This window comes from Panicum virgatum, chromosome 9K, assembly GCF_016808335.1.
Source record: "Panicum virgatum strain AP13 chromosome 9K, P.virgatum_v5, whole genome shotgun sequence".
NCBI lineage: Eukaryota > Viridiplantae > Streptophyta > Magnoliopsida > Poales > Poaceae > Panicum > Panicum virgatum.
In genome coordinates, this window is record NC_053144.1 from 51,292,575 (window position 1) to 51,312,707 (window position 20,133).

Consider the following 20,133-nt stretch of genomic DNA (forward strand, 5'->3'; position numbering starts at 1 on the left):
TTGTTTGTTCAAGCATTCGAGAAGATTAGTTTTAGAACTCAAGCGGGCGGGGATCATGAAGGCCAGGGAGATATAGTTTCCGAAGAAACTGAGACGATGCATGAATCTCATGAAGAAGATGGTGAACTTGAGATTTTAGAAGATGATACACATGCTGCACACGAACCTCGTCAAGCAACTGGTCAGGCTGATGAAGGGGAAAACATTCCAGAGATAGTTGAAGAGTTTCAGAGGGAGAGTGAAGAACAGCACAATGCAATGAATGATGACTCCTCGGATGATGATGATGATGACGACGAAGATTATCATGTCCCACACAATTGGTCCGGTTATGAATTTTCAAAATTAAGTGTAAATGAAGGTGAAGCGGTGTCTTGGGAGTACAGGCAAAATGAGGTATGCATCGGTTCGATGTATGCTAACAGTGACAACATGAAGGAAGCTATAAAACGTTGGTCGACTCTCTCTTTGCAAAGACAGTTCAAAGTTCTCAAGAGCAGTCCGAGAACATATGACGTGCGTTGTGTGAGAAGCGAATGTCTTTTCAGGGTGTATGCTTCTATGGGCAAGTGGCAGGATTTCTGGGAGGTTAAAAAAATTGTGGAGCACACATTCCTGCTTGAGCAATTAGAACCACAGCACCGCAACCTCAGTGCAGGTTTCATAGCTAACTACATGTACCCTTTGATCGTGGACAATCCTAGTTATGAACCTAAGTCAATCATTTGTGCTGTTGAGGAGGAGTTTAAATATAAAATTAGCTACAACAAAGCTTACAGAGCGAAACAGAAAGCGCTGCAGATGAGGTGGGGGACGTATGAAGCTTCGTATCACAATATACCGGCATTGATGCACACTATATGTCTTAGAAATCCTGGTAGCTACTACGACTTGAAAACGTATCCATGTGCCCAGAAGCCGGGAAAGCAGGTACTCCAACGGTCGTTCTTGGCCTTGGGCGCTTGCATTGAGGCATTTCCGCACTGCCGGCCAGTCATTTGTATAGATGGGACATTTTTGACAGGAAGGTATAAAGGCACAATCCTCACAGCTGTTGCAGCTGATGGTAACAGACAATTGTTGCCTTTGGCAATTGCCTTTGTGGAGAAAGAATCAGGGGATACTTGGTATTGGTTTTTGCAGAGGGTGAAGCAGATGATTGTTAAAGATGTAGAGAACGTGTGTTTGATTCATGATCGGCACAAGAGTATATTACAAGCAATTGATGACATACAGAATGGTTCTACTGAGCGTAGTAGGACTGCACTTTGGCCGGACCTAAAGAGTAGGTGGTGCATGAGGCATATGGGGGCAAACTTTCATACCCAGTTCAAGAACAAAATCCTTATGAAGCTATTCAAGCGGTTATGCAGCCAGAATCAGGAAAGGAAATTCAACTTCCTATGGAAAAAATTGGATGAGCTAACAAAAAAGCAAACGGCGGAGCTAGCGAAGAGATCTGTCAATACAGAGGACGACGACCAGGTCTCGCTTGAAGATGTGGGCTTCGACGGTCCGAATGTCAGGCGCAAAAGGAGAAAGGCAATTAAGACATTCTCTGAGTGGATTGAGCACGAACCAAAAGAGAAATGTGCTTTACTGTTTGATGAAGGAAGTGCTAGGTACGGTTTAATGACTACGAACCTAGCCGAGGTATACAATTGGGTGCTGCGTGGTGTAAGATCATTGCCACTTGTTGGGATCGTGGAGTTCTTCTTGTATCGCACTTGCGAGTACTTCAGGGACCGTTACGCTGTGGCACAGAAAGATATGCTCGATAATCGCAAAGTTTACGGATATAAGGTTACGGAGCATATGGAGGAAGCTTTCAAAAAGACCCGTTTATATCGGGTGACTCCAGTTGGCTCTATGGAACGTCGGTACGAGGTGATGTGTAGGGACAAAGGCCGAATGGGGGGCCGGCGTGAGAAGCATGTGCATGAGTGTGTTCTCCATCCTGATGCTTGTATTTGCTCATGTCATAAGCCAAAGCTGCTGCACCTGTCGTGCACACATGTCATTGCTGCCTGTTTTGAAGCTGGTGGACTACAGGCTCGTATGTATGTCTCAAATTACTTCATGAAGGAAACTATTTGGATGACTTGGAGGCACGAGATATATGGGTTTCGCATCCTTGGAGACTTCATAACTGATCCTGGACACAATGCAACTTACATTCCAGATCCAGATCCAGAAATGTTTCAAGGGGTGGGCCGACGCAAGAAGAAACGCATTAGAAATAACATGGATCGCTCGGAGGCTGGTCGAGATGTCCGCCTCTGCTCGAAGTGCCATGAGACGGGTCATACGTACAAGTATTGTACGGCATTGAGTTATGGTGGCCGCACAGATGGAGCGGGCCCATCTGAAGCTGCTCCAAATCCGGCACCGCAGGCAACGAGTCGTCGTGGCCGCCGTCCTAACAACGATGGCCTTATTTGATCGAGTCGCTATTCAATCATGTTCGATGTTAAATTATGTAATATTAAGAACTAATATGTCGTAAACTGATTTCGTCTTGGCGTACGAATATTTGTTGTAATATGTGCCCCAAATATATGTTCAACTTTATTGCTGTAATTGGAATTTGAAGTTATATAATATGTAATTTGTTGTGCATCATTTATAAGTTTATTATGTTATGTTTTATTTAGTATTTTATTAAAAATTTGTTGTATTACTTAATTTATGTTCTGAAATTTTATTTAGTATTTTTTTACGTTAATGTTATTATGCTTAATATTGTTATTTATGTTCTGAAATTGTTTGTAATAAATCTCATTATACAGGTATGGCGCACGAGGAAGGAGCTACCCCTGAGTTGCTAGATGCTCTCGTCGACAAGCGCCACTGGTCGTACATGTCTGCGGTCCGTGGCATCAGCTTAGGGACGTTTCGGGCTCGTGTGCCCATGTCGACGATGCCGATACACCGTCGCTGGGTTCCTAGGTACGGAATACATTTGTCACATATTTTAGTTGTTTCCTTAACCGTTTGTTCTAACTTGATTTTCATTTTCGCGATGCAGGTTACGCGCTTCAGGTCTTCTCCCGATTGCGCGACTTGTGGAGGGAGATATGGCCGACCCTGCACGTCGACCTAGGGATAGGGCTCCACGGTTCCAGTTCGACATGTCCCTCCTCGCGGCACTTCTCGACCGTTGGCGTCCGGAGACGCACACATTTCACCTCCCGGTTGGTGAGATGACCCCTACTCTTCAGGACGTGGCGATGCTTCTAGGCTTGCCGTGTGCTGGACGAGCTGTGGGTGCAGAGGACGTGGGACTCTCGTGGCGCGACGACCTTTTGGCTCGGTTCGCCGGGGTTCAGCGCAACGAGCTAGCGTTGCCGTACCGGCCCTTGCCTGCGAACCACGCACACGGACCGACAAAGAGGTGGCTTCTACAGTTCAGTGTGAGTACATAAATGTTGATTCTTTCCGTACTTATATTGATATGTATTTGCATTGACGACTCGTACCATTTTGAAGGCGGACTACATGAGGGCAGACGCAGACGACTTTACGGTTGCCAGGCACTTCGAGGCGTACTTATTGTGGCTGTTCGGCTGGGTCATGTTCTGCAGCTCGCAGGGTGACTCGTGCCCCCAAACAGCTCATTCCTTTGGCGAGGTCGATAGCTGACGCTCCACTTCACGAGATGCCACAGTTCCGCTGGGGTTCTGCTGTTTTGGCTGCGAGTTACAAGGGTCTTTGCACGGGCGTGACGAAGGTCTCAGCAGAGGAGCCCATTTTTGTTGGGTGTCCTCTACTGTTACAGCTCTGGTCTTACGAGCGCTTTCCCGTCGGTAGGCCAGAGATGAACTTCGAGCCGTACGTCCAGCTGTCCGCAGACCACGACGACGTCGACAGACCTACGATGGGTTCGTTGTGGTACCTCAGGAGGGTACGTAACATCGTTTGCTTTACTTATTGTTACATGCTTGCACAAATGTACGATTTATTGGTTAACTTTTTTTTCATTGTGCAGCCTTCTTGGGTCGGCGTGCAGACGAGGAAGTCGTACCACGACTTCGTTGGTCAGTTTGACGCTCTTGTAGACACGGACGTGAGGTGGACTCCGTACACTGCAGCCGACATTTACGCCCGGGCACCGAGCGGTCTTTCGTCATTATGTTTGCGAGATCACGAGTACTGGATGACGAGGAAGCCGATCCTTTACGACATCCACGTCGAGGAGTACCACGTTGACCGGGTTATGAGGCAGTTCGGTCTCTACCAGCAGACCCCGGTCCCGATTGTGCACTCAGTGGAGGCCCATGTCCACAGGTACCGAATAAATAGTTATGTTAATAATTATTCATTTTTTAACCTACCATTTAGCATTGAATCGCTCAAACTTTCTATTATAGGTGGACACGGCAGGGTCAGCCACCAGGCTCGCGGTGGGCCGACAAGGTCCGTCCTTACGTCGACTCTTGGGCCGCGGCCCTCCACGACGTCGTTTTCGAGGATCGGCCGCACAGCAACGAGGCGTTCGCGGACTACCTACGGTGGTACCTGTCGAGGACGCGCACACGTGTCGTGCACGTTCCACCAGAGGCTCCGATCGAGGCCGCAAGGGTGTCGGAGACGTACCCCGTAATTCGATATCAGAACTTCGCCATAGCTGCAACTGCCCTTGTCACAAGAACAAGGGCCCTGGCCCTCCGGCACCACCGCCTGCGCAACCTGCAATGGGTGGATACTGCGGAGAAGGCTCAACGCAGTTTGCTACGTGGGGGTACGGCTATTAGGACTACCTAGTCCAAGTGACATGTTGCATCGTTGTATTTGTTGTGTTTTTTTAAATTACCTAAGGCATGTTAGCTTAGATCAAAATCTGTTTACCGTAGTTGCAACGGGTTCTGCCATGCCACTGCATTTCTGCTGTGTGTTTCATTAATGTTGTATTATGATGTAATTCCTATGGTTAACATTGTGACGATTACGCCGGTACCGTGTAGTGTTCTGGGCGCTGGGATGTGTCAGGGCAGTGCAATAATCACGAGTAGGTCGATGCAGTGACACTACGACGAGTTTAAAGTGGGCGATGCGATGAGTAGGTCGATGCAATAATCCGTGTTTAAAGTGGTAGCAGTGAACGCTGTGGAGCGTGCGAGTGCTGATGGTACGAGCAGTGAGAGGTCCTGTTGTTGTTTTTAGTGGAATGAGTGCGCACTGTGGAGCGTGCGAGTGCAGAACCGTGGACGACTATGGAGCAGTGAGAGATAATATCTGTGTTCAAAGTGCTTGGACATGTAAGCAGCCCTGCGTCTATAAAAGAGCACCTTGTGGTTCCTGAGAGCACAGACTTGCAATTCAGTTCCCACTTTTTTTAATTAGCCCAACCAAACAGCTATGAGCTCCTCATTCTCTCGGGCAGCTTTCCGTCGGGAAATGGAGGCTAATTTAGGACCCTCTCCTAACGATCCCAATAGATGTATTACAGATTGCAAGGTATGGCCGAAAGGTGTAGAGCCACCAGATTGCTATTGCCAAATGCGTTGTGTTCCGAACATATCTCGTGATTACGAGACTTTTGGCCAGAGATATTGGTGTTGCAAGAATATCGAGGAAGTCCAAAAAAGAGGTGCAACATCACAGGTATAGATTAATTTGTAAATATGCTTTTATTATTTTTATTAATTTTGAATCGTTTCTTGTTTGCAAAAGTACGCTGGTGAAGACACGCATACTCATTGGTGTCATTTCCATGAGTCAATTGATAAAATAATAAAACGGCCCATGGAAGATACCGCCGGATCAAACGGCGGTAGCTCCTTACCGCCAATTGATCCGGCGGCAGGGTGACATTTTTGAAAAAAAATTATACCCACATATATTTTTGATAAATCGACGAAAAAAAATATAAAAATAAAAAAACTCCTGACATGGATTGGGTCGGCCCATATCAGTCAATGACGCTGGGCCTAAACCTTTATTCATATGTTACCCGGTAGCACTTTTATTCATTTCTAGTGCTACAAAGGCCTGCTTTACTGGTACAAGATGGTTGCCCAAGATGGTCTGTCTTTTCCTGGACCAAATCAGCTCTAGCATTCATTACAGTTCGTGGTCCATCTTCATAACCTAATTTAGGAACAGGCAAAAGCTTTGAGCACGAGAATTCCAGTTTACAGAGAAACTGAAGCGTCCCCTCATAAGAGAAGACTTAAATGTGATACAAAACATCAGTCCCAGGAGGCTGATGCCACATTTATTACATCAGATGGTTCAAAACCTTACAAACCTTGGCGGACACTCGATACAGATGATAATAATAATTAACCAGGTTACGACATAACACCAGACCGCGAACCACATAGGGTCTACTACGGGCTCAGAGTACTGCGACAGCGGAGGCATCTCAACAGGGCCGGTTCCACAGGCAAGGTTGGGTGTAGAACGATAACCCTACTCGGCGTCGTCTGGTACGAAGTCCGGGTCTTCTTCTGTAAAAAGTAAGAGTGGGGTGAGTACAAACGTACTCAGCAAGTCCAACCACACCCACGGAGGGGGTTATAACAGAATAATATGCATAGGTAAATCAAGGATAAGGTTACGGTTTAATTTGCAGAAAAACGACATTTTATGCAGGGGTTTATTTTACGAAAAAAACTTTTAGAAATCAGTTTTTGCAGTAACACAGAGTTCAGGTTTTAAACTGCTACCGGACTCCCCGTCCGTCGTAGCACACGGCACAACTGCCGGAACCAATTCCAAAACAACTCACACCAGCCCATCCCAAAGAAACACTAGTTATGTGACCACACCATAACTCGCCCAATACCGTGGGCACGGACTATTCGAATAGATTCTTAACTCTGCAGAGGTGTGCAACTTTACCCACAAGTAGGATACCACAACTCGAACACCGTCGTGTCGGTGTAGATCCCAACATAGCCATTACCCACCATAGCTAAGCCTGACTAGCCATCACGGGATGCACCAAGGGGTCATCGACCATTCACTTAGGTATAACCGGGCATAAGTCCCTCTGGGCTTATCCCTTCTCCTTAGTCACCCGCTGCTCTCAGCTCTCCTGACGGCTATCACACCAACTAGTGGGGTTTATGCTACGCCGTTGCCCATACAACGGTCGAGTGGTTTGCACGATAGTGGAGTTAGGTGAGATGACACACCAACTCGGTCCTTAGACGCGACAAGATGGATATCTCCCTTCTTTGCCCAGCCACACAGGCATAAGCACACCAATCGGCAAATCACACAGAAATGCCGTCCATCTCGCCCATACTCATCTTTCGAAAATCCACATTTTATCCCTTCCCACACGCACACATTTTCTTTATAAATCAAATAGTATTATGAGTAAAGTCCTAAGCATTCTAATATCGATTAACGTCCAAACAAAATCAGACATTAATCTAGGTGGTCAAGGAATGGTCATCACAAATCAAGGGGTGGCTATCCAACCGTGTTTTCATGCAAGTAAAACATATGCAATTTATAAAACAGGCCATTGGGTTGTGTTCATAAAAACTAGGACAGAAACATGCATCAAAGGATGGGATTGAACTTGCCGTCTTCAAAGCCTTCGGGGAAGTCCCGTCCTTCGGGCTCGGGGTCGCGGAACTGGTCTTCGTTCTCCTGCTCACAGTACGGCTTGTTGACGGGCTCTCCTTCGGTCACTCCGTGGTCTACAGCGCACACAAACAAGCACACAATCAAAATAAAGATTTGTCGTCGAGCTCGAAACGGGGACACATGAAATATAGGGCATGAAGTGATATTTTTGGGTGTGCTTCTAATGGCATGGTCAAAACTACATTAAGAGAGACGTGGTAAAGTTTTGGGTAGATCCGAGGTCGTTAGGTGCATGAAATGATATGTTAAGGAGGTGTTTAAGGGCTAAACCGGGGTTCAAGAAGAGACGAAAATAGGATGAATGGATAGTATATGATTTTATAGGAATTTAGAACGAAGAATAAGATGAATCGGAGTTAAATTAATTGAGGCATGGCTGTATAAAGTTTGGACGCTAATTAATTCCGAAAATTAACTTAACAAAAAGGAGGAGTGCTTCTCGGCTTAATGCACCAGGGAAGCACGTGGCTTAAGCTTGTTGTTTTTTTTTCTTTGTTTTTCCTGGGCCGGGTGTACAACGGGACAGCAAGGCCCATAGGCCTTAATTAGTTCACGGGAAGGGATATACATGGAGGGAGGGGTCACGGCTTCATGGAACGGAACAGGGACATCGTCCCTGTCCTCAGCGCCGCCATGGGCACGAGCTCTCTGAGCTCCACCTAAACGGCGCTTCCGGCCTCTATTCACAAAGCCGAGGGCATGGGGAGGTAGAGGAGGGTGAGGGGGTTCCACTTTGGTGGCTCCGGTCATGGGTGAGCGGGTGGAAGGTGGTCGGCCACGGGCGGCCATGGATGGCGGCCTGCGAGCTCGTGGGGAGCTCACTGGTGGAATGGAGAAGGGAGGCTGTGGGTTGGGGATGGTCTAGCAGGGTGTGGAGGTGCTTACCTCAAGAGGAATTGAACCAAGGTGGCCTGGTTGGAGAGATCAAGAGATCGACGAAGAGTCTGTGGCTCTGCTCGTGGAGAAAACAGAGGAGCGAGGAAGAAGGTGAGCAGGACGGCTTTGGCGAGCTCGGGATGGCGATGGAGGGCGGTTTGGGGTGCCTTTTATAGGCGACCTAGGTCGGTTGAGGGCAGGGCGCGCCGGCGAGCAGCGACACGGGCGCTGTGCAGCACTGGCGGCGCGTCAACGGCGGGGCGCGCTTGCGTGCGGGCGACGAGGTGATGCGACGCCTCGGCGCAGGCGTCAACCGTCGCAGGCGGCGCTGTGCGGAGGTCGCCGGTGCTGTGGGCGAGTACGGGCGAGCGGGACCGGCGGCGTGGTTCGGGCGGCGCCGCGGCGTGGCGTGGGCGCGCGCACGGCTCGGGTCGCGGGGCTGCCTTGTAACGCGTGGGAACAGGGAGTAGGGAGGTGGTGGTGTGAGCACTCACGGGCGGCGGCGTGGCTCGTCTCCGCGGCCGGTGTTGTGGTGAGCCCCGGGCCTGCGTGTGCGCGGGCGTTCGCGTGGGCACGCCCCGGGGGCGGTGTGCGCGGTGAGCAGCGGGCGGCCGGGGCGCGGGACTGCCCCTGCGGGCGCGTGCGGCCGGGGCAGCGTCGAGCTGGTGCGGCCGAGCGGAGCGAGCGCGCGTGCGGAGCAGAGCGACCGGGAGCGGGGAGGGGCAGTGCGGCCGGGCGGCGCACGGGAGCAGAGAGGGAGGGGGCCGAGCGCACGGGGTAGGAGGAAGGAGAGAGAGAAAAGAAAAGAGAAAAAGAAAATGGGAAAAAGAAAAGAAAAAGAGAGAGAGGAAGGGCGGGATTCGCGCCGACGCGATGCGCCCCGGCCTGCCACGCGCGACGGTCGCGTGCGTCGAGTGCAGGCGGGATTCGCGGCATGGTCTACGGCTGGTCGGCCACGCGCGCGTCGCGCGCAGAGGAGGATGGGACAACGGGTGTTCGGGACAGAGAAATGATCTCGGGATTTGGGGTTTAGGGATTTAGAAGGATCTCGAGCTCAACGACGAAACACAACTTTAGCGCATGATTTATTTTAGTCAATTTTCGGGATGTTACAGAAACTAATACGATCAAAGCATGAGAATTCCAGTTTACAGAGAAACTAATACGATCAGAATGTGTCACACCCTGAAATTTTTGAATTTCAGGATGTGATTAAAATTAAAAATAAAACAACAATTTTCTCAAAATTTTAAAATTTTCTCAACATTTATTTTTCTTCACAGAGAATTCAGTGTAAAAGAAAATAAATATTGGTTGTTTTACAAATTAAATGATGTTGTTCTTCTGGTGATGCATTCATGTCACATGCATAGTGTTGTTGAGTGTGAAAACCTTTCAAAACATGTTCTATCATCAAAAATTCTTCCCGGGAATTTTCCGGATTTTTCTGGATTCTTTTCCCATTTTCCCTAGAGCAAACTCTAATTTTTAGAGGCTCTTCCAAATCTTCTCATGAGCTCCAAATATTTTATTTGAGTTCGTTAGGTCCCAATATATTTCTAGGATTTTTCCTAGAATTTTCGGGCCATTTGGAATATTTTTCGGACTTTAAATATGAATTTTAGATTTTTCTAGAATTATTTTAATTTCGAAAATAATTAATTCCGAAATTTTAAATGGGCTAAGTCTATCAAAAGTGCATAAATCCCTAATGGACCTCAAGAGCCCATTCATGTGTTCCCTAATGGGCTAAAGGCACGTAAATCCCATTAGCATGGGAGGGAGGTTTAGTACCACATTGCTAGTTGATGTGGGATGGCGAGACTTTTCTCTCTATATATTAAACCAACCTCTCATGGCAACTCCACACAAAAATATAGACTACCCGTAGGGAGGCTCCTTGTTTGGGAATCCCTAAAATAATCTTTTCCCCAGAATCCCACCATCCTCCGCATTCGTGCATCTCCGGTGAAATCCGACGCCACCCCGGTGCTCAGCTTGTTGTCCTCTTCGTCGTGGTGTCTTCCTTCTCGTGAGTCGTCGCCTTTTCGCCGTCGACCCCATGCCTTCTTCCTCGACTCCGACGATTTCCTTCTTCTCCGGTGAGCAGCTTCCTCCGTCTTTTCTTCCCTCTCTCTCGCTCTGCTCCGCTCGGTCTTGTTCGCCGTCGCCGCCATCCGCCATGCGCCGCCGCGAGCTCCGCTCCGCCCGCTCTAGCTCTGCGCCGCCGCCAGCCCACCCCAATCCACTCCCGCCGTCCGATTTAGATCCAGCGGCCCAGATCTAATATGACCCGAGTACCGTTCAACCGTGGTCATTTTTGCAAATAAACTCCTCCGTTTTTCTAAAATCAACCCTCCATCCATCGCAGTTCAAAACTATTTCTGTTTTAGTCCAAATCTTTACGGAAAACACCCTGAGCTTTTCCAAAATAGAACCCACCATCCTTAGTGCGTTGTTTTGCAAGCTAGCCCCTGTATCTTAGGTTAAATCTCATTTTAGTCCCTAGTTTCTTTAGAGCTAGCCCCTGAAAGTTTAAATCTATTGCAAACAAGTCCCTAGAATCTTGTTTTAGCCATATCTTTCACGTTTCAACTCTGTTTTCAGCGATTCTTGCGCTCACGTGATCCTTGTGACGTGTGCAATAGCTTTGTAACCTTTTTATCCTCTGTGAGCACACTTTGTTGTGTCTTACAAATCTTTTCTGTTAGCTCTTAACTCTATAGTTAATCGCGACTAGATCCCTGAAGCATCGTTTATCTCATAGAATCGCCGTTTTAGTTCCGTTTTCCGCGTTTCTTGCGCTCCCATAACCATAGCAGTGAGCCCTATCCTTTAGTACGCTCTTTTAAAGCTTTTCTTTTGTTTTGGTGTATTGTTCTTAGTTGTATCTTGTTGTTTGCTTTGTATGTTTGCCCGATGATTGTTCCGAGTAGAAGGATCGCCGTTCGAAGATTGAAGATCAAGTTTTCCATGCGAGCAAGAGTTGAAGAGCAGTAAGAGTAGCTTTTCGTTGGAGAAAGGCAAGTGACCCTAACCATACTTCTATCTATGCTTTATTTACAAGATGATATGATTTAATTGGAACATGGAGAACCACCCAAGAAAATCGTACAACCACAATACTATATGGCTCTGGTCTTGGTTAAGTAACTAGATGATCTATATGTCGTGCTGGGGCGGTGATTGGTGGATTTTTCGGGTTATCGTGCTTTGAGGAGCGGGTGAAGGAAGCTTCGACTTCTGAGGTACCGCAGAAAAAAGGACCAGTGCGTACATATAGTGATTCTTTGGAAAAGCCTCGTAGCGTCCCTATGCAATCACACCTTAGAAGTGTGGTATTGTGCCTAGCTAGCACATTGCGTGGTTGGGTTCAAAGTTCTTCGGAACTTTTACGCGAATTGTGGTGAAAGTGTACAACCTCTGCAGAGTTAAAACTAACTGGTTAGCCGTGCTCACGGTCAAGAGCGGCTTGGACCCTCACATGATTAATAAACTTAAAGATGGATTTAAATCATTTTCTGGTTATTTCTTGTGGCCTTGCTGAGTACCAACCATAAGTGTACTCACCCTTGCTTACTGCTGCTCAGAAGGAGAAGGTGTATAAAGATTTCTGAAGATGTTGCTGAGTTCTAGGCGTACGCAACCCCTAGTCGATTGCCTGTGAAGTTTGGAGCCTTCATTTCCAAGATAAGCTGTAAACTCTGATAGTCTTTTAATTGTTTTAGTTTTTCTTTTTCGTGATACTGTACTGATTATTCACTTATGATGTCTCTATATGTATGAAACTTGATCCTGGCATACATATAGCTATGCATTCGGTTTTGTCCTTAAAACCGGGTGTGACAGAATGCAGCTTCAGCCACTATATGCTATGACATTATTGGTGACACTGCCCAAGATTCATCACCTCTCCTGACTCCTGAGAACCTCTTCTAGCCCATCAGTAGTGTGACTGTGCGGCCACTGATGAACATACCATTTGCCCAACGAGTTGGACAGGAAAGGGTCATCTTACTATTATAAATTGGGGGCACCTTTCGAACCCTCACGTGAAGTCACCTAAAATTCTATATGGACACTCTAAAAAATTAGAGAAACTCTAAAAATTCACACAAAAAATTAAAAAATATACCATCAATCCGACAACTTTAATCATAATAGTCAATGTATCTATTATCTTTTCTAATAAATTACCCACATCTGCTATTATAAAAATAGGCTAGAGTAGCCCCCTAAATATGTATATAAAATACCCACATCCACCATTATAAAAAAACTAAAATAACCCTCTAATCTTCATGTAAAGTACCCACCTATATCATTATAAAAAATACAAATAACCCCTTAAATATATAATCGAAGCCTCATGTGAAGTCACCTAGAATTCTAGGTGGATGCTCTAAAAATAGATAAATCCTAAAAATTCTCACAAAAATCGAAAACATCCAGCCATCAATCTGACAACTTTAATCATATTAGTCAATGGATCTGTTATCTTTTCTAATAAATTACCCACCCTAAATAAGAAAATTACACACCTCTGTCATTATAAAAAAATCTAAAGTAACCCTCTAATCTTTATGTAAATTATCCACCTATGTCATTATGAAAATAATGCAAATAACCCCCTAAATTTTTATATAAATTATTAAATTATATTCTATTAAAATTTAAATTAACTCCTAGATATTAACCTAAATTATATAATTATAAAAATATTAAAGTACACCAATATAAAATTCTAAATTAATATTTATATCATTATTAATATATTGTTTATGTTATTATTTATATAAAAATACTACCCACGATATGTGCCACCATGTATTCATATATGATGGATGGGACAAAAATATCAATTCACAAACAAATGGTTCAATTAAATATATATCAAACACACATGGAAGGTGTGATGCAAAATTAAATCTGTTGCAACTAGATAATGATAAATATTTATTTTTAGAGTATGTTTTAGAAGATTTAATAGATGAAAAAGGGTGTGAGATAGATAATTATAATTATTAGCTATAAGTTTTATCTTTATATTAATTCTAATTAGTTCATGTGGGAGCACGAGTTGATAGGCTAGTATCTGTAAATCACAAACAGCAAGAGGGGCAAGGCGCAACTTGATTGGAGTTTCCATTACGCTGGTCATGCAGCTTGAATGCTTTTGCTGTTATAGAGTCATGACACAATAATTAAGCAGTCCAGAGCCATTTTGTTTGTTTAGACAATGAGTTGACAATGACATGGGGGAAGATGCCTTACCAAACAGCGACATCTCTTGATGTTTATGGGCGTGCCTCAGTGCTGATTACTACAAGGCAACATCACAAGGATGGTTCAAGAAACATGATAGATTCAGATATTGCTCGCCCATGTCATTGTTTTTTTTTTTTGATAGTCGCCCATGTCATTGTTAACTAGAGAGAAATGCAGAAGGAAACGCCGTAGCTGCTTGCTTGCTTAACTACACCATGGTCATGCAGCGAATCATGAATGCCACCCCCCCCCCCCCCCCCCGCCCCCGTCGTTCCAACGAATTAACTTTGCTTTCACCCATCCTGGGTCAGTCTGACCTTCGCTGGCCTGGCATCAGCGTTCATCGGTTATGGTTTCTGTCGGTTTCATGGGCTGCTGACCCCAGCTAACCCTGTGATGTCAACTGATGTTTCTGCTCAAGAAAACAACCGCCATTGCTGCCTTGCTGGTCCGATTTGCATGTTGGTGTGTACGCACCGAGAGGGGGATTAAACATATCCAATTTCAAGAGGCGATATCATGCGAATTATGTTTTTCAGTCAGAAATAGATGATGAATATTTTGCTTTGCTAGGATAGTAGCTTGCAAGCTCCGTACTTGTGTTAGTTACAAGATGGTGTCACTCACTGCTCATGTTGAATTGTTACTTGAAATATAATGTCAATTGAGAAAATTGAACACTACTAGTTAGCTGTCTACCTTACAAAGATTTGTCCATTGATAAAACCTATTACTTTTGTTCTGGTTTCATCAGTACAAGCTTCTTGTGATTCAGTTTCGGTACTTGCTGCGAAGCTGTACTACACTTGCCTTATTAACTGATTACATGTCACCACAACTGACAAATTGCTTCAATTTGCAGATTTTCCAATCTAGATCGATCGAGCCATGAGGGAAGGAAAGTACCATCTCTTTCCTCTTTCGGATACTTATATAGTACACTTGATAAACAATGGGCACATCCACATCGCCAACATCAAGATATAAGATTGCTGCTCTGAAACCAAATTCCATTTTTATTATTAAGGCACAAGGGATTTGATGGGGGTATATTCCTGGCCCGCTACGTCACCGCAAGAATCTTGAATAATTTAGCTTGTTGCTTACACTAAGCTGATGGTGTCTTGTGTGCCAACCTCGCATTCGCCCAACGCAACATGGAGATTATTATATGAGAATTGTTTTGTATGGTTTTCATAGATGTGGTCCTGGACTTCAAGTGGAGGAGCTTCCTTGCTGCCAAGGCTGCAATGACATGGATGATTGCGAGGAGTGGAAGAAATATGCGAGGCGGTTACTTTCTGGGGTCCAATTTAATTGTGTGATGTTGTCTCAATGCTTAAGATATGGACAAGGACATGGTTTGTTTAATCGTAGCACCATTATTGCGTCTAAGTTCGACGAATCATTGGCATATTGAGTTCTTACTACTGATCTAATTTTTTCCCTTGAATTTGGATAGCATGAAGACTCAGTTCAGTCTAATATATGAACATGGGGAGCTGAGATAGACAACAGGTTTGACAGAAACAGGAAATGATAGGTAAACGTAAAGTGCGCTGTAAGTTAATGCGAAGCCTTCACACCGAAGATTTGATAAGTAACCTGCATGAAGGTGCATAGTTAGCATGTTACTGAAATGATCAAAATTGAAGAGTCAAGGATATCACTGTCACCTGGCTCTTTTTAACTGCATACAAGTTGCTAAGTGTTCACTACTTTCGGACTCACAATATAAGAACAGGCAACTAGCCTGGGAATTAAAGCTTGTGCCAGATGTGCTGAGATTAGATACGTTCTGTCAGAATCCAAATTAGATCTGAGCAAACTCCTGCAAATCAGAAAAGGAAAGCATCGGTTATTTGGTGACTACATGAACTAGAGCATTAGCTAAAACACACGCAAATACCATATTTTTAACTAATATCTAGAATCGACAAGGCCACTTGAAATAAAACAGTTCAATTACTAGCATATTGGAATATTGCATTATTGATCACATCACAAGGAAAAGAACACTGATAGGTCAACAACCCCAAAGTGGGAGTTGGAAATGGAAGAGGTGAAGCCACTGAAAGCTGCGAAAATATTGAATTACTGGTTTCTGCAATGAGCTCTAGATGATTATTATCACCATCAGAATTTGCATATCTATATGCAATTTCCTTACTGTTCAAAACACCTAGACATGACTTTGTCTCGCAAGTTTCTTTTGGACTAGATATACTCAATGAGGAAATTTGAGAAGATGATAAGAAGGGAATTGGAGCCAGGCGTATGGATAAAATTGCTGGCTTATAGTAATAACTATCATTGCATTTGCATCCATCATAATACAACAAAGAAATTCTTGTCTTCGAGTACAGTATCCAGTGTGTCAAAAACACAGGGCAGATGGATTTGGACTTTGGAGTAAGCTAAGTCTGGGACGGATCAATATAAAAGACATGCTGCCGTCTGAATAGTACAGCACTACTGCTTGTGTGCATCTTCGATGACAATTTCACCATCACCATCCGCATAGTTTCACACTTGAATAAGTATTAGTGGACTGTATGTATTGAAGAAAACAAAGTCTTGTCCAGCTCGCTGATATTTGTGTTTCTGACAAGACCAATCAGCCTGCAGTAACCTATTGCGAGCACTGAAAGAGTCCAGCCGCGGCCTTTCCTGGCGAACAAGAGTTATTTTGAACACTTCAAACGCGCGCGTTTGCATTTGCCGCGCGCACTTGTATTTGCATAACAACTAGAAGAGAAATTGCTATTCTAAGTTTCAGACATCAAATGAGCGCTCTTGCGTTTCAAAAATTATTCAGACGAAAGCAGAAATTTCCAGCTTAAAAGTCACGACTCTGGGAAGGGCTTTATTCTTTAATTCTGGGGGTCTAGACGTATCAATAATCAACAAGAATACAGCGAGATTCAACTAAAATACGTAACGCAGCTATTCGGATGAACATCTGTCGACCGCTGATAGACCAATGTGAGATCATCCCGCCTGTCATCAAGAAGTAAACAAAGGGTGATCGCTGAAGGCAGAAGCAGTATAAGCCTTTGCAGTGCAGCGATTGGTGTCCCCACTGCAGGCCACATGCACCTGTGATGGTGTCATTTGGATCCCAATAATTTGAGATTCAGTATGGATCCAATGAACAAGTAGCTATAGGCATACCAACTAACAACTAGCAGTCGTTCCTGTCGCCCTCCAAACCAAAACTCTTCATCCCTGTACCGAAATGCTGTGACAGCCGCCCTTGTTGAGCTCCCATCCAATGGGGACGGCAATGACGTCATTAAACTGCTTGTCAAGCATTGCGGTCTCAACACTTCCCAGCAGCTGTGATGTCTCAACAGATGCAAATTTACAATCGTCACAGAACAACCAATAATCAAGGGTTGTGACATATATCTTGAGGCTTGAGGTATCTCAGTCAAAACTATAAACCTTTTTAACTTTTTAAGACCGAAGGCAGCTAAAGGCTTTAGAATGGATCCTAGTCATAGAAAAAAAAAGGTCAAACTTGGAGAAATGGAAACGAATCAGAGCATGAAGCACTAAGGAAATTTCTTTCATGACCTTATTTACATTTTCACTCGTCATATTTGCCTGGGCAAGCATACGAGTAATTCAGAAGCACAAGAAGTTGGAGTTCAAAATTCAAATTCAAGCCTTAAGTTAATAGAAGAATCCCAGGGTCCTTTTGTTACTTGCAGCAAGCGCAGAATCTTGAGAGAGATGCTGTGGTGCACTACCCCAGAGCCGTATGCTACCAAAACGCAGGGAATATGTCAGTTCCACGAGGGCGGAACCCTAAAATAATCTCACAAATGCATAAACAAAGCCCACTGATCTGTGCTCCTCACCCCCTTAACCTCCAATCAATTTCTTCAGCCTCTAGATTAAGCTCCACAAATCAGGGCGAGGCCTGATTAAGAAGCAAAGATCCAAGACAATTCAGTGCTCCAAGCTTGCATGTCCATGCACATATCTTCCTGCAAGGTTGCATGCATGAAGCCCATGAGTTGCCACGAGCAGGAGCACCCGGAGAACGCCGCCGCCACGAGCACCAACGGCTTCGACTGGCTCGAGGACTCCATCTCCTTCCTCGCCGCAGATGTCGACATCGCCGGCGGCTATGGGTGGTGGTCTAATCCCGCGGAGGCGCAGCAGGATGACATTGGCAGCGTCGTGGCGCAGACGCTCTCGCCGCCGGCGCCCCTGACGACGACCAGCTCGCCCCTGGCGCACGCCTCCCCAAGCACTGCGTCTCCGCCGGTGTCGTCGCCGTCGGAGCCTCCATCCAAGAAGCGCAAGTCTCCGGCGCACAAAGCTTCCAACAATAGCGTCAGCAATCAGCGCCGCCGCGCCGAGCAGGACAGGCCAGGTGGCGGCGGCGGCGGCAGGAAGGGCGGTTCCAAGGGCGGCGGAGCGGGATCCGACCGGGACACGAGGTGGGCCGAGCAGCTGCTGTACCCGTGCGCGGCCGCCGTCGAGGCCGGCAACCTGTCGCGCGCGCAGCACCTGTTCTACGTGCTCGGCGAGCTCGCCTCCTTCTCCGGCGACGCCAACCACCGCCTGGCCGCGCACGGGCTGCGCGCGCTGTCCCGCCGGCTCCCCGCCGCCGTGGGCGCGGCGGCCGCGGCGTCCGTGCGGGTGCCGCCCTGCGAGTGCCCCTCGCCGGCGTTCGCGGGCGCCGAGCCGCGGCTGTTCCGCGCGTCGCTCATCAGGTTCCACGAGGTGAGCCCGTGGTTCGCGCTCCCTAACGCGCTGGCCAACGCCGCCATCGCGCAGGCCGCCGCCGCGGCGGCGGAGCCCCGGGCGCTCCACGTCGTCGACCTCGGGGTCTCCCACGGCGTGCAGTGGCCGACGCTTCTCGAGTCCCTGACCCGCCTGCCCGGCGGGCGCGCGCCGCCCTCCGTCCGCCTCACCGTCGCGGGCCCCGCGGCGACCCCACCGGCGCCCTTCTCGGCCGCGCCTCCGGGCTACGACTTCTCGCCGCACCTCATCCGGTACGGCAAGTCCATCAACCTGCAGCTCGCCATCAGCCGCGCGGTCTCCCTCGACTCCGTGCGCGGGTTGGCGGGCCCCGGCGAGGCGCTCGTCGTGTGCCTCCAGTTCCGGCTCGGCCACGCCACCGCCGACGAGCGGGCGGACATCCTGAGCAAGGTCCGGGGCCTGAACCCGGAGCTGGTGGTGCTGTCGGAGCTCGACGCCGGGGGCGACGGCACGGCGGCGGGCGAGTTCACGGCGAGGCTGGAGCTGCTGTGGCGGTTCCTGGAGTCGACGTCGGCGGCGTTCAAGGGGAGGGACGGGGAGGAGAGGCGGCTGCTGGAGGCGGAGGCGGGCACGTCCGTCACGGCCGACGCGGCGGGAGAGGGCAGGGACGTGTGGCGGGAGCGCATGGCGGCCGCCGGGTTCGAGGAGGCGGCGTTCGGGGGCGAGGCGGTGGAGTCGGCCAAGTCCTTGCTGAGGAAGTACGACGGCGGGTGGGAGATGTCGTCGGCGTCGGGCGCGGTGGCGCTGCGGTGGAAAGGGCAGCCGGTGTCCTTCTGCTCGCTGTGGCGGCCGGCGTGCAGCGGCTGACGGACCGCCCTCTGGAGCCGGTCTGCGCTTCCATGGCATCGACATCGACACGACGTATCATCTCCTCCGTGCACTGTGGCAGCGCGTGAGGTGCAAGGGAACGAACGTTGCTGATGTCGCCTGCATGGCCGGGCCAGTCTCACTGTCTCAGGCATCACCGGCCGGCGGCGGTGTACGGGAAGCGACGGCGAAATCAGTCGAGCACCTTCGCCGTTGTTTCTGAAGAAGAAAGCTACTGCAGTTGTCAGTGGCCATTTTTGTACAGATCGACGATTCCTTTGTTGATTCTCTCTGCCCTATGCACTTCACGCCTCATTTTTGAAGTATCACCAGTTTAGCAAGTACGACGGCGGGTGTGCTTGCAGTGCTCCGTGTTAATCTGCTTGCCTGGATCGAATAGTGTTAATTTAACTGTCAGTACTACATGTACATATACGCTGAACAGAACCGTCGATCGACAAAAAGGACTCTCATGTGTTGTACTGTACATGGAGATGGAGAAACAGTACTGGATTGCACACTTCGATCAACAATAACTTGTTTGGAACATTCAAGGTCTCTCCCGGCCCCGGGTGCTGCCTCCTAATAAGCATAATATAATCTCATTCCTACCACTAGTTAAAGCATACTCTCTCCGTTCCTAATTATAGACCAATTTAGCATTTCTAGGTGTATAAATTTTTCTATGTATATATATCTAGATGCGTAGCAATAACTATGTATCTAGAGAAACAAAAACGGCCCGTAATTTCGAATGGAGAGAGTAACACGTTAAAGCTTAAGTTAATTGTCAACCTT

The 20,133-nt window shown here is 47.3% G+C and overlaps 1 protein-coding gene across 2 annotated transcripts; it reads left to right on the plus strand.

The window, feature by feature from the left end:
* The first annotated feature begins 2,519 nt into the window (after positions 1-2,519).
* On the plus strand, positions 2,520-3,896 carry LOC120652092 (protein MAIN-LIKE 1-like). 2 transcript variants are annotated; one of them, XM_039929805.1, is made up of 3 exons: positions 2,520-2,949; positions 3,029-3,394; positions 3,490-3,896. In XM_039929805.1, the coding sequence occupies exons 1-3, from the start codon at positions 2,792-2,794 to the stop codon at positions 3,500-3,502; spliced, it is 537 nt and encodes a 178-aa protein (XP_039785739.1). In that variant the 5' UTR covers positions 2,520-2,791; the 3' UTR covers positions 3,503-3,896. The 2 variants fall into 2 exon arrangements, with proteins under 2 accessions (XP_039785739.1, XP_039785738.1); XM_039929804.1 differs by having other exon boundaries at positions 2,527-2,949; positions 3,029-3,413.
* The last annotated feature ends 16,237 nt before the right edge of the window (positions 3,897-20,133 follow it).

Bases quoted from the DNA above. Each gene is read 5' to 3' on its own strand.
- LOC120652092 (XM_039929804.1), top strand. From the start codon at position 2,792: ATGGCGCACGAGGAAGGAGCTACCCCTGAGTTGCTAGATGCTCTCGTC. The intron at 2,950-3,028 runs GTACGGAATACA...TTCGCGATGCAG, and splicing joins CACCGTCGCTGGGTTCCTAG to GTTACGCGCTTCAGGTCTTC. The intron at 3,414-3,489 runs GTGAGTACATAA...ACCATTTTGAAG, and splicing joins GGTGGCTTCTACAGTTCAGT to GCGGACTACATGAGGGCAGA.